This window comes from Diadema antillarum, unplaced genomic scaffold (assembly GCF_040938485.1).
Source record: "Diadema antillarum isolate AM-2024a unplaced genomic scaffold, OU_Dant_1.0 scf00000167, whole genome shotgun sequence".
NCBI lineage: Eukaryota > Metazoa > Echinodermata > Echinoidea > Diadematoida > Diadematidae > Diadema > Diadema antillarum.
Genome location: NW_027271056.1, coordinates 2,248,178 through 2,263,200, shown reverse-complemented (window position 1 = coordinate 2,263,200; position 15,023 = coordinate 2,248,178). Strand labels below are relative to the sequence as shown.

Sequence of the window (15,023 nt, the reverse complement as noted above, 5' to 3'; positions counted from 1 at the left end):
TAAAACAAAGTGATCGTAATAAAGTGTGGGTCCCACTCTTTATTAGAATCGCTCTTTTTTTGATATCTCAGCCATTTCAAAACCAATTTTCATCAAACAAATGTTGAATTCCTCATAGAATTACATACTCTTTCATATTTCATACAGTTTTCTCAATATCTCACCAAAAAATGTTAGAAACCTGAAATAAGGTCTCAACCAAAACTGTACGATCCCTTTACGGGTCACTTGAAACCCAGACATATGCATGTGAAAAGTAATATAACTACACTCTACTGCTTCAAGATCACCACATAGAGATTTGCTGAAAGAGGGTATCTAGACAGAAAGTACATTTCATAAGCACCCTTTAAACAGTTCTGTATAATCTAACCATGATAGAGAAAAGTACCGATGACATTTAAAAATTCCAATCATGAACATGGATGCACAGTTACTCCAAATTAAAGTTGAACTCTCTGAGCTAAAGGATCTCATGCTGACTCACAAAAAAAAAAAAAAAAAAAAAAAATCAGCTTTTGCATTACGGTAATTTCAAATTTAAATAATCTTTAATTTGTCCAACAAGGGCTACGTGCAATTTACATATTACATGAATTCACAGGTTGACCTGTTATATGGTAGAATTAATAGCAAATTAACAGAAAAAAAAAATGTTTGTCAATATCAGTAACAGTGTCTTACAACCAAAAGGTGCATCCCCACACTCAAAATATACATCGATAAGCTATCAAGGCTTTTTACCACCTACAACAAAATTTATTTTTCAATTGCAACAATCATTTGCATATTTCTGTACATTGTGAGGACCTTCCTTGCCACGTACACATAAAAAGGAGGTACTTGGGCTCCTTTTTTTTTTTTCATTTACTACTTATTTCTACTACCAGCACTTGCATCCACTGAACTGTGCACATGACATTTCTGTCACAGCCAAATGTCAGCAGCTGGACATGAAGGTGTACTTTACAGAATTATCTTTTTCTTCAGTCTCTAATAGTCATGTACTGAGTGCAACACACCAAAGTTGTTTATCAGCTCAAATCTAAGCCACATGAGGTTATCTGATCTTATGTATTTCCAGATTTTGGCCCCTCCTGACAACAGAAAGCAGAAGAACAGAAACATACACATGTACATGCTCATGAGCAACTTCTTTCAAGATTCAGGCAAGCTGGTCACACTATGATTTTTAATTTGCCAATCTGGCCTCATCTTGTCACCGAGGACCATACTTTGAGCAAGCCTTTGAGCACAGCTGCATCTAAGAGAACACCAAGACGGATCAAATACTGCCCGTCTTTCCCGATATCCTATGATTTTGTTTTCTTGTACAGAACACAGCTTCCCGCATCATAGAAGGGGCCGAATTTTACACTAAACTGGCAGTCTCGTTACAATATATTCCTACAATGATTACCACCACCAGAATCATCCCTTTCAAGCACTTACTCACAGTGGCTCTATTTAAAAGTTTGCTCCACAGGAGGACAGCCAGTATGCAAATGTTGTGAATTCATAACATAACATGATAAGAGTCAAAACCCAAAAGACAAATTATGTACAATCATGCTTAAAATTACTGTGATCAATACAAATAAAAAAACAAACATTAAACTGGTAATCACTTATCTATTATCTACTCCAAAATGAAAATCAAGCCAACCAAAATAGACAACAAACCAACAAGAAATGCAATGCCCAATGTACAGTTACACAATTACAGAGAGAGAGAGAGAGAGAAAAAAAAAATCACAACTTCTTTGCATAGCTGACTTGTTTCAACAAAGATTGGCTCACATAATACTGGTGACAATTAAACCTCATGGAGAACTTCAAATCAATGCATGTAATCTCTTCTCACTAAATTCTGTACCACATGTGACCAACTTCTACCCTTCATTATGACAAAGATATCTTCCTAGATCATCTACAACGGCTACCTCATTCTATCACAGCGAGTAGTTTGCACAACAGGTTGATAAGATGGGAGAGACGCCATCTCACTGAGTTTTTTTTCAGATACACAACAAGTCAACACTTCTTCGTAGATACATGGGTCTGTCAAGTAATTCTGCTGGGATGGTAATTTGAGAGGAAAGAGATGATGTGAGCATGCCAGAGTTATGAGCAAACCAGTCCCCCCCAAAAAAGAAAAAATACACAGATTCTAGGCTATATGTTTTCTCTCTTTCTGCCCGCCTTTCCTCCTCTTCATATCATCATCCATTAACGGTGAACTGTCTATGCTATAAATTTTAAAAGCAAGTCTAATTATTTGCGAATCGGGACTTCCTGATAATCCTGAAAAGTGTTTGAATTTGCGATCATGGAGTACAGAAGTAAATGAAGAAATGTCTGCATGCATATCATGCTCATGTCTGGATCAGAGTAAACATTTTTATGTGTTGTTACAGTCGTGAATAGCATGTGACTCACGAATAGCACGTGACTCGCGAAATTCACGAAAATATAAATCCCGCAATATGTACAGCATATACAGGATGTCAATGCTCATTCAAGTGGGACATGCATGGGACACGTACCACTGTTGAATTTGTGAAACTATAACAGGCTATAGTTCTACAGACTTCAAAACTACCTTGCATTACGTTGGAGAAAATCCTCCTCTATCATTTCCTTTGCTACTGACTGGGTAAATCCAGGGAGGTGGGATCACCTCCCTGGTACATCTACCCATGTTGCAGACATTACTTCACACAGTGCACAAGTCACTTGTAAAAAACAAAACAATAGGCAATGAATTTCAGTCTCTCCAAGAGAAATGCAGCAATTTTGAAGATACCAGTTTTAACCCAAAAGATCACCACATATTTCATCAATTTTTCTTGCTACTTTTTTCCCGCTATTTTTCCCATTTTCACCCACATATAATGAATAAAGTCTTTCTGACTCTGACTACATTGCGCCATAGTGGAGTTATAAATGCCCCTTAACCACGTCATCACATCTAGCAACCTGTTTGCATACAATATCATTAGCAATTAGCACTCATTGTTTTGAAAGGGTTATTTTGACACGTTTCCTCAAATTACCATCGAGGAAATGATAACTTTCATGAAACTAAAAAAACAAACAAACAAACATACAAATACAAATTAAACTTGAATAACATGATCGAGACTTTGCCTTCATTGCTGAGAATCTTCTTCAAGCCGACAATCAAGTTTGCAATTCTGATTATCATTGTGCTTCAATTAAGGCATGTTCCTCCTTTAAACAAATGCACATGATACACGTTTGTTCAGTGAAGAGAGACCAAAAAGAGAGGTTAACATTCTCTTATTATGGATGCAGTAGGTAAATTCATTGATAGCTGACTGAAAAACAAGATCAACATCGACAATTACGCTTACTGCTTTTTAACTAATGACTTGATTTGCAAACTCTCATCCCTTATACTCTTGCATAAACTCAGCACTGTGGCTTCCAATTAGCTTTCTTTCTTCTTTTTTTTTCTTTACTCTTCATGTGCGATGCATAATGCAAATATTTGTATTAGGTTCACTAAAATGTGTGTCTTCATTTAGATCTCTGATCTTAATCTTGAAAGAGTGTGTATCTAAATGCACAAAAGTTTTCAATATTTTACACTGCAGCAAGCCAAAACCTTCCATGTTTTGTTTGTTACGTACATATTAAAGGGACCTCAAACAGTGCCTATGCTCTTGGTACATGATTTGCTATTTCAGCGCTACAAAAAGAAATCTGGATACCTTATCTGTAGTAAAATAAATAACTGACAACCCTGACATTCATCTCTATATGTATCTCCATACTTTTCTGTGACATTTTTAAATTCAAAATCGTTCATCGATGTCATACCTAGATTACACTTTCTCCACGTACTTCAAATGTGAAACGACATATTCTGATTGAAATGAATGCTTCATGCATCCAATATTTTTTCTAGTTAAAAGTTTGAGCTGTACAAGGTCCAGTTGAGACTGAAGACAAAATTAACAATTTATGACCGATGTATTCCTCCTGATATCAAACTCAAGGTGTGTGGGTCAAGAGATGTTTCCTGCTGGCTATCCTAAATCATCGTCATGTCATACCGAAATGAGGTCATTGCATACCAAATCCCTTCTTAGAGCTCAAACACGAGAATCCCAACCACTTTATCACGACAGTGTGTAAGCGGATCTGGATCTGACCAAGCAAATAGGCTTATGGTATGCATCTTTTTTAGTCATCCTACAGAAAACTGGCCAAATTGGAATGTTGAAATATTCTTGTAGTTAATGTTCTGTAATCCAAATTTCCAATTTCCTGTCGTTTTATTTGTTCTTCCCTCCTTTGTTCCTGGTTTCAGTAGTTACAATGCTTATTGAACTTGGCAACTACATGAATGCACAGTGAAATTTTGTGATACTTCATCCCCTGAAAATCAATGAAATACTTTTTAACTCAGTAAAACAGCATCATGATCCAAATTACACACAAACAAAATTAAAGCAAAGTTCATAAAATTTCTGACTCAGCAGCTATTCATGTTTGAATGTCACACCATGAAGTTCATCAATATGTATACTTAAATGTGGAAGATAAAATCAAGTAAAATCTTTAAAATCATGGTTACCACCTACTGTATATTTGGGTGTTTAAGAAAAGCAACATAAACATGATAATTGATAAAACCCCACAGCACCATGAGTACAGATGATTTTTTTCTCTTTTTATAATAATAATAACTAGTCACTCATAAAATGGTACTTGAAATGTCCATACAAAGAAACGTGGATGAAACCTCATGGGCAGTATGCGTCATTCAGTAAGCATGCTTTTTTTTGTTAATACATGCACAAGTGTTGGTGGCATGAGTGATGGCGCGGGAAGTGTCCACAATTACAACAAGGATGTTTCAAATGACTGGAGAAGTTGGGGTAATGCTGACAAGGGCATGGGGGCACCATTATCAAAGTTTGCAGGTGAAGTTCTCCGGAAAGACCCCCGTTTCTGAGCTGTTCTCCTTGTGGCCCATCAACCAGCCTTCATCCTTCAGGAACAGATGCAGAGGAGGAGGAGGAGGAGGAAAAGAGACATGTAGACAAATGTCAGTCTAGACTCTGTGCTCTCTACAATTAAAGCACAATTTTATGTAATGATCAACTTCATTTTATCAGAAACAAATCAGACCAGTAGAAAGCTTGAAGTTCATCAATATACGAAAAAGTCGATCTTAAGTTTTGCCATATTTTCATGCAAACGTTGTACTAACCCATTGAGGACTAGTCACAAGTATACTTGGGCAAGTGTCTATGGGATATGCGTGTTGTAGCAAATAAGTCCGTCCTCAAAGGGTTAAGAGAAACCGTGTCACACAAATCTCTTCATTTCCCTTTTTATCTTTCTCAAATAAGAACTTCTATTGTCTGTTTTTTTCCTTCCAAAAAATGTGCAGCATGAATTTCTTACAAGTATCTTAACGTATGTCTTGCTTCAAAATGCAGGATGAAGCGCCAAGGCATTTGACAGTTAATGTCTACTTTTCATTGCCCTTTGGGATCACTTGGGGCACATTGATCAAAACATATCACAAATTGTAATACCACATGTACAGAATTGTTCAAGACAGACGAAAGTTATACAGTATCTACAAATATCACAGTAAAACAACTGATGTTCCACGTAAACAACTACTTCATCTCACCATCACTGCAAATATAACATTCACACTGGTATGAAAAATACCTGATCCTCTGGATCTTCAAATTCTACCACACAGACAATGTCGCCTTTGTTAAGTGTCAGTTCATCCGAGTCTCTTGGGGAATAGTCGTGTGTCGCTCTCACCTATAGTGCCAATAAAGAACAAAATGAGATACAATGTATGAGATTTGTGTATCAGAAAAAGAGAGAGCTATGGTCCTGATTTCTCTTGACACAGCTCCTTTGTAATGAGATGGAGACAGGCAATGTCTACTTACAGCAAGTAATTATATAGACATGTGTTTCCCATCTGATCTATCTTTTTTTTTTTGGGGGGGGGGGTGGGTGGAGTTACCATGGCAACACAATGTTTGACATTAACAAAAAATAAAGTTTGTCCAACTATATATCATAGCCGTCACATGTGCCAAATTTCAAGCTAAATGCTCAAAGACTTGGGGAGTTAACTGAATCTATAAGTATATTTGCATAATTTTTAATCAAAATATGCTGTTACCATGGCAACACATTGTTCAATTATGACAAAAGATTAAGATCACACATCTATGTACTATAGCGGTCACATGTGCCAAATTTCAAGCTGAATGCTCACAGACTTAGCTGAATCCACAGTATTCTTGTGTGATTTTCGCTCGCCCGACGGACTGAATGACCAACCAACTAACCAGCCACCAGGGGGGTGTTTCATCAACATTTGTCAGCCCTGACAATTTCAGCAAAATCCTTCGATTTGATTGGCTGAGATGCTCTGGTCACTGACTGTTACTATGGTGATTCAAGTTGTCAGCGCTGACAAACGTTGATGAAACACCCCCCTGACCTCAGAGTGATTCCTAAATACCCCCATATACACTATGTGTGGGTGGGGGTATAAATATTAGAATGATGCAATGTATAGCTGGCTGTGCAACAACCTTTGAAATATAGCTTAGTTTGCCTTAGAAATGTCTGATCAGTTTGCACATTATATGACGTGCAAAATCTCCTCCAGGAAAGGTATATTATACAACTGTTATTGCTTTGGTGGCCTCAAAACACTACTTGATGGACAATGTTCATAAGAGTGGTTCACTTTGGCTGGTCACATGCAAAAAAAAAAAAAAAAAAAAAATGAATTGATCAAAAAGATATCATCATAAGAGAATAGCCAATGTCAAAGCACTGATCCTATAACAATAGTATAACAAAAAGTTATAACAAAAGTTATCTGCATGTTGCCTTACAGCGCTACTGCATGGCAGCTTCATTAGTGTTTTCATAAAATAAATTGCCTAACTTTCAATGAGACAAGGAGGGTCTGTAAGTTGATTCCATTGTTCTCACAACAATCTAAACGTAACAATTGTGAAGAGATCGTAAACGTCGTTGAGTATCCGCTCTGAAGAGTTCTCTGCTACACACACATGGACATTCAGAAACCTATCCACGGGCTTGTGGTATTTCCTGGTCTTGTTTCGTTCTATACTTCATTGTCTCACGCAACACATCAAAGTACTTATTGCTGCGTACCCCCATGAGCTCAGACAGCATTCCGTGATCAGATTTAGACAAATGATACCACAGAGTTTCACACAGTGTGACTTTAATTAGTGCTGAGATCAACCCAATTTGCAAAGGCTTCACTCAGCATGATCCATTACCAGACATACAAGACATCTGAGGTATTGATTTCAGACTCGACATCCAAAATTTCATCCAGCACAAACTATGCACTAACCACTGGATAGGGGACCAATGTTAAGACTGGGTAAGGGGTTTGTTTGTGTGGGGCAGTCTCTATTCTCTCTTGCTCCACTGTACAAGAAAGGGACAATCAAATGAGAGCATGAGAGAGAAAGAGGGATCATTATAGGCACGTGGTCCCAGTGGTTTAGTCAAATGCGTACGCGGGCGCACTGCGCAAGTTTCCTATAGAGACCTACGCCATTGACTCCTCTTTGGCGATTACGCTGTGACCCATTTCCCTGAGTCTGAAGAAGTCCGATCCACTGTAGTCAGTGGTCCGATCACAGTTCGGCTCATGATTCGGCTGAGGGGGATGACAGCTTTAGCAAACTTCTTTTGTGATGTCATAATAAAAAGCACATATGCACGCACCCTGGCATTACTACAGACAGCGTGATGCGCAGGGAAGACAACGAAGGCAACGTTACCTAGCAACACCTACGCGCTTTACTCTTGATGACAGCTCAACTTCGGCAATCTTCGTATCAATGCTAATGGTGATCAGCAGTATCATCAACAACGCTCTCTACACTACCGGGACTATGTGCCTTTAAAGGAAAGAAAAAGACAAATGCTCACCCTGTATAGTACACCAGCTGGAAGGGAACCGTTTGTCTGGGGTAACGGAGGAGGAGATGAGGGCAAAGGTGTGCCGTTGTGAGTTTTTGTTTCTCCTGGTGGAGACTGGTTGCTCTGGGAAGGAAAAACAATATGGTAAGATGTAAATCAGACACAGACAAGCAAAAAATCATCAAAGAATTGTCGCATGCAAATCAGGTCTACAGTAGAATATTATGCCATACATTCAGTGAGTCAAATTTTTTTTGTGCAAATCAGGACTTCTGAATAATTCTGCAAGTGAGGAAGCTCACAATCAATGGAGAAATATATCTGTGCACGACGCCTTTATTTCGGGAACCAGAATTAACAATTTTGCATGTTTTTTAAAATCATAAATTGCACTCAACTCGTGAAATTCACAAAACTAAACCCCCCACAAATATAGGGCGTAAACAATAGATCCTGGCATAGAGTGTGATATTATTCGTTTTTGTTGTTTGGTAATAAACCTTCATAAAAGAAAAGAAAAACACCCTACTTTGAAATGCAGTATTTTACACATATCTTTACACCTGTTCTGTTTCTCCTCCAACACTGTGCAGGATAAATTACGTATGATTGGTATAAGGGTCATAGAGAGGTGGGCAGTCTTCACTCAAACAAAACGGCAAAAACAAGTTTTCTTGACCTCTCTATACTATACATACGGTTTGCACGTATGGTGTTTATTACAAAAGGCATCACTCACTAATGAGATTTGTCAATGAACCCTACAACTTTGGCATGTAGAGGAGAGACATTCTCCTTTCTGTTGTTTTTACATGTAAGGGCAGCTGGAAAACAAAAACCTCTATTGTAGGGTTTAGTCTAGGAAACGAGACCACACTGGTAAGGCCAGTCTCGTATGACCACCATACCTCAAGTGGGGTCGATCTGGGCACTTGGTACTCCGCAGTCTGGTCCTCATCGTCATCATCGTCGTCATCATCCCTGTCCTCTGGTAGGTTCCGCCGTTGGTCTATGGGAGCGGGTACCGAGTAGAGGGGTGACTCGTTGGGGGTCTTCTGTTGGGCGGGGCTGATGGGAGAAGAGATGGTGGACGGGGGCGTGCTGCTGCTGCTGTTGCTCTGGCGCAAGAGTTCTGGTATCCTGGAAGGCAGAGCATATTTGATCAAGACTTCAGCAAGATACATCCATAAACTGTCACATCTCACAAAAGGCATGCATAGAAAAACCAATACTTAAAGTAATGCAGAAATCTGTCAGGCCTCCATGAAATACTGATGCAAAGAAAGCTCGGTATAGTTATGACACATAGTTAACATTTTGCATGTAGCAGTCGTCATAAAACATAAGCGTCTTCATGCAAACATATTCAGTGATCCATGACATCACTTACAACATTGTATAAGACCATTGACGTACCTGCAATTACAAAATCAAATGAAAACAAAGTCTCTCTTGTTACTTAGAGACAGCTGCTGTATGTCTCCAAATAGTTTTTTTTTTCACTACTACCATTAAAGCACAGTATATCATATACATATTTTTTCTTTATTACTGGTATACTTTTTCTTAGTATTGGGTTTACTGCCCACAAAGATACATAAAACAGCAAGGCTTGCATGTTCTAACAAAAATAACTGATGGAAAAATCTATACCACACACAATCAAACACAGATATTTATCTTTATAGAAACACAAGATAAAAGCTCACTATCACAATATGCAAGCAATATTATATTCTACTGCCAACAGTCATGATATCATAAAATTCATTACATAGCTGAATAAAGATCATGGACAAATCATACAAATGAATGAGTTAGAAACACAAACACACTCTTCCATTCTATGTCTTTGGTCAAGAAACTTGTATGACAGAACACATCATGATGAATCATCTGGACCACAATCCATACCTTTATGGGTTAGTATTCAATTCATCTTGCTAATATGCTGTTACATTCGGTTATGCATGATAAGCAGGGAGAATATACATAACTTCAGGTATCAGGCCAACAATGAGGCCATAGCAAGTTCACAAATATCCATGGATAACAAGGGGCAAGAGGTTTTAATAACTGGCTTTCTATAAAAAAAAAAAAAATGCACAAACTTGTGTAGCATGTGTGAAAATCCCTAACAAAACAACAACAACAACACTTGCTTCAAGCAGTAAATATGAGCTGCGTGTCAACAAACACTCTGTAAAAATTCCTATCACTATGTTTGAAATGACTTGGTATTTGGCAAGATTTTTTATTCCAGATATTCCAAGGAGCAATGACAAAGAATGCACCACTTGTGAGTCAGGATTATCTCCATTCTAGTTTGAGAATGGGTCAGGGTGTCTTTGGACTCGGCTACTTCACTGCCAGCCAGGTAGGCATAATCCTGATCAATTATCCACCTGAGTCTCCAACTAAACCTCATCATAATGTTTTACACTCTTTCCACTAAATGGAAATAATCTACATCGTAATGTGAGCAAAACAATGAGTAATAGTCCAGTATGTATATGCTTACACATTTCATTAGCCATTAACACTTTGTATGACAGAAACGAAAAGCTTTTTTTCCAAGATTAATGAAGTGCCATATCCAATGAATAGCATGTATGTGCCCTATTTTTGTATTCAATGAAGTACTCTTTAAAGCTAATTTACCAAGACTCAAGTACCCAGAGCCCTAAATCTAGCTCAGCAAATATGGACCTTATGTAGCATACATACTTCATACGTGAACCTAGTATTTAGAGAAAGACACCCCCTCCCCCGTAACTTTTTTTTTTCTTTTCCTATTTGTAAATAGCAAACACTGGAATAATATCAGAATGGAAACATGAATGGTAGTACAAGCCCACCAAGATAACATTTGCAAATTAAATTACACTCTGAGAAAGTGTTAGATATGTAGGCCAACAATAGATATTGTTTAAACACACATCACACACATATACACAATCAAACAAACATCTCATACCCCAAAGCATGCCCTCAAGATGTTTTCTTTTTTCTAAAGTTTTTCTGAAGTTTCCCCTGTATTAACCCCGTTGAGGATGGATTGATTTTGCTACAACACGCAGTTCCCATAGACACCTGCCCGAGTATACTCTGGACTCGTCCTCAATAGTCTAGTGGGATTTGGGGAAAATATGACTGTTAGAGGCATTTTTTAGTAAAAGTTGGGAACTGGTCTTTTTAGTATAATTCAAGTACGCTGAATCCAAAAATTCCGGTTCCCAAGCGAAATTTTTAGTCTAAGAGCATCTAATTTGCATAAACAAAATGGCCGCCAATTCATTGCTTTTTAAAGGTGTTTCGATGATCTAATTTTCATAAAATCTCCCTAGACACGCAGAAATAGTAATAATTTCAGAAATTAAGGTGCAAAGACAATAGCTAGGTCATCATTTGTTCATAACTTTTACTTATATATGCAAATTAAGAAGTGAAATATGCAAAGTAGGCGTTGCCGCTGATACAGTAATGCATTACCGCATAGAAATATGCACATATGAGTATAGTACCTACGTGTTCACTTCTGTTTTCAATCATTTTAACAAGTTACCGGGCAAACAAGAAGTACTTTGTGTCGCCAGAGTCAAATCATAATAAATCAGTTCAAAAGAATTCAATCAATTCAAAAGAATTGAATTACACTTATGCAAATATCTATGCAAATTGGTATACAAGAGGATACATAACTGGCAGGATTCTAGATTCTACAACGCATTTCTGCAATGGATCTGAATCATAATTCTGAAGATAGTTATTGTATCAAGACCGGTTCACGATTCCTAGTGTGCTAAAGAGATACAAGAACCAACCTTATGTATTAAAACAAAACATGCATCTCATTTGCATAATAAATTACACAAATATTTTTCCATTTTCTCAACATATTTTCCCCTAAAACAAAGTTTTGCTATTAAAACGTACCTTCGCGTAGTGAAAAATATAGATATGCTATCGGTCAAACAAAGTGTACATGGTGCCATCTGAGTCCGAGGAAAATCAAGCACTGGAATCAACCAATTCAACCAATTCGAGATTCTACAACACATTGCCGCGATATATGAATCTGAATCATTATAGTTATAATATCAAGACGTAAGTTGATGATTCTTTTGTGATAAAGGAGATCAAGAAAAAAACACAGTTATTAGAAATACCCTAATAATCTAATTTGCATATGAATTATACAAATAGTTGGCCATTTCTATGGATATATTCCCTAAAACAAAGTCTTGCTATCAAAATGTACCTTGGCGTACTAAAATACAGCTAAGATATCGGGCAAACACGTTGCAAATTGATATTCAAGAGACCGTAGACCAGGCAGGTTTCGAGATTCTACAACGCACTGCCGCAATATATGAATATGTTTCATAACAGTTATAACAATATCAAGACCTGTTAATGATTCCTGGTGTGATTAAGAGATGCAAAAATTAACTGCAACTACTAAACAACACACACCTATTATCTCATTTGCATAATAAATGATGCAAATATCATCACCCATTTTCTATACATATTTGCCACCAAAACAAGGTCTTGCCGTCAAAGTTATCGAGCAATCACATCACTATACATTACTCTATGGATTAGTGCAAACACCCTGTTACTTTGTCGTTTTCATTGGATAGATTGGTTTATATTTTCAATCTGTTGAATTTAAAATCAAGTGGCAACTTTCATAAATCTCGTCATAATTTATGGGGTTTTTTTTTCATCTATCTCTTCACCCACTCTGCAGGCTCAAGCAATAAAAAATTGTAAGAAAAATCCTGGTATCTCGGACAGTGTCGGAAACAGAAACGAAGGATGAACTTTGTATTATTGTAGTCATCAACACCTTTATATTTTGGCTGAAAAGAAACATAATCTGAGTCAAAAAGTCTATTTCTCAATCGAGCTAAATTGATCTACATTCATGCAAGGTTTGCATTGGGTTTGTTTGGATTGGAGCTAGATATATCAGTTGTACAGGCTGTAGACCAGATCAAAACGTTCTCATCCATTGTCTACTAAAGAAAGATCAGGTCTGGCACAGTGAGCAGGATTTTCTTTCTTTTTTATCTTTTTTTTTAATACTGGAGTATTGTCGTTGGACTGCTTCTCGAGCGTTCACTATACTTTTGTCGGTAAAATGGCGGAACATATTTTGTGCCAAACGTGTGATGCATCTTTTGAATCGAATATAAGTTTATTCTTATAAAGACGACTGATAACAACCATGTTCTTGGAATCCTTTAGTTTTCTTTTCGTACAAGCAGCATCCTTGATGATTGTGAGTCCTTGATCACTTGCTTTAATAAGAGTGCTACTGTCAGTATCAGTCTGGCAGAAAAAGCACAACTCCAGTATCTACGGAAGAAGGCCTCTTTAAGGTAGCTATCGGATCGATGTTATCTCTCAAGGGAACAAAAGTAACTTCATGTTCGCAAGGTGATGGAAAACCCAGGTCCTCCATGAAAAGATCCATATCCTAATACTTGGGCAGAAATTCAAGTGACAATGTGGATATTCAAAAACTGTACTTGATAAAGCATTTAATGAGAGGCAAAATGGCGACCATTTACGTCTGATATGAAGTGGAATCTTCTGTATGTAACATGGTTTCTAATGAGTATTCATTATTCCGTAGTCCTTACAATCCACTGGCCCTTAAAGCTATAGAGGCCTGTTTGCTAAGAATGTCATTTCTATGATCTGAATCACATCAGGTGAGATATATCAGAAGTCAGACAGACAAGGGGCGTGGCGTCGTCAAGTTAAGAATAAATTGAAATGCATCATACTTGGTGGTTATCACTGGCGGCATGTTATCCAAGTATATACTGAAAACAAAAACAAAAAGGAACAGGAAGGTGTAAACCCCTTATTTCGCAGATTGCACTGGCCGATGCAATTTCAGAGTTCGCACTGTCTTGGAAGTTGACTAAGTTACATTCTTATAACAGATGTAGAAGGATCAAATATAGGTGGATGTGTGCCACACGTCTTTTTTTTTGTCCATTTCTTCTCCCTCACTGCTATTCTAACATCGTTATTTAAGTTTATCATATAAGGCGCGGTCAGAGTGGCAAAAGATTGCAAAGTTTAAGATCGCGAAGTCTTCACGATCTTTTGGTGTCCGGTCACACTGGCAAGAGATCGAGAAGTTTGGAGAGGACAGCATTATAAAATGAAATATCCCTAGCTGTAGTGGGAAGTTTCGCGGGAAGTTTGCAGTCACACGCACTTGAAAAACTTCAAGATCTTTAAGATTGCGATCTGAAACTTTTCGATAATTTGCCAATTTGGCCGCGCCTTTTGAGATCTTGGAGATCGCGATCTTCTTGATCTTTTGCCAGCGTGTGATCGCGGCTATTCTACAAACTTAACTTTCCAATGGATCCTTCTCCAGTCTTATATGTATATATATATATAATTTCATCTAACGGACTTGCAACATAATTTTGTTTATGCATTGGGGCATCAGTAATGATTGTTGTGACATTAAAGGTATTTTTCGTCGACTTGCAAAAAAAACAAAAAAACAAAACACGCTTCATAAGAGAAAATAGAATAAAACCACCTATCCCTTTTCAACCTATAGACGAATGTTTGCTATATATAATCATATGTAATCATTTATATATTATCATATACATATGATTACCATGCTCTGGTTAACTGGGAAATAGAATATCCGTGCTAATGCTACAGATTTGCATATTGGAACAATACAGTAATGGATGTCGCATATGAATAATATGGCATTGTTCGATGGTATTTCCCCCCCCCCCATAAAAAGTTGAGTTATGATCCGTGTAGAGAGAGTTTTCATCAATTCGTTTTGCGATTATCGATGTACTAAAATATTTTTCATGATATTAACAATTTTATGGCAATATTGCAGCTATTTTGTAGGTATTATGCAATTAGATGTTAAAGTTCACTCGCTTGAAAAAGACCCGTTTTTTGTTTTGTTTTGTTTTTGTTTTTTTGTTGGTTTTTTGGGGGCCCTAGTGCAATCATTTTTTATT

At 37.3% G+C, this 15,023-nt stretch overlaps 1 protein-coding gene across 1 annotated transcript in view; it reads right to left on the bottom strand.

Moving 5' to 3' along the window:
- Positions 1 to 353: 353 nt before the first annotated feature.
- The window catches only part of LOC139722571 (myc box-dependent-interacting protein 1-like), a 59,494-nt gene continuing 44,824 nt past the window's right edge, over positions 354 to 15,023 (bottom strand). Inside the window, exons 8-11 of the mRNA XM_071633862.1 lie at positions 8,901 to 9,132; positions 8,002 to 8,115; positions 5,719 to 5,820; positions 354 to 5,023 (exon numbers count right to left, since the gene is read on the bottom strand). Of these exons, the coding sequence (XP_071489963.1) occupies positions 4,943 to 5,023; positions 5,719 to 5,820; positions 8,002 to 8,115; positions 8,901 to 9,132 (529 nt within the window). The 3' untranslated portion in view covers positions 354 to 4,942. The remainder of the gene's footprint in view (positions 5,024 to 5,718; positions 5,821 to 8,001; positions 8,116 to 8,900; positions 9,133 to 15,023) is intronic.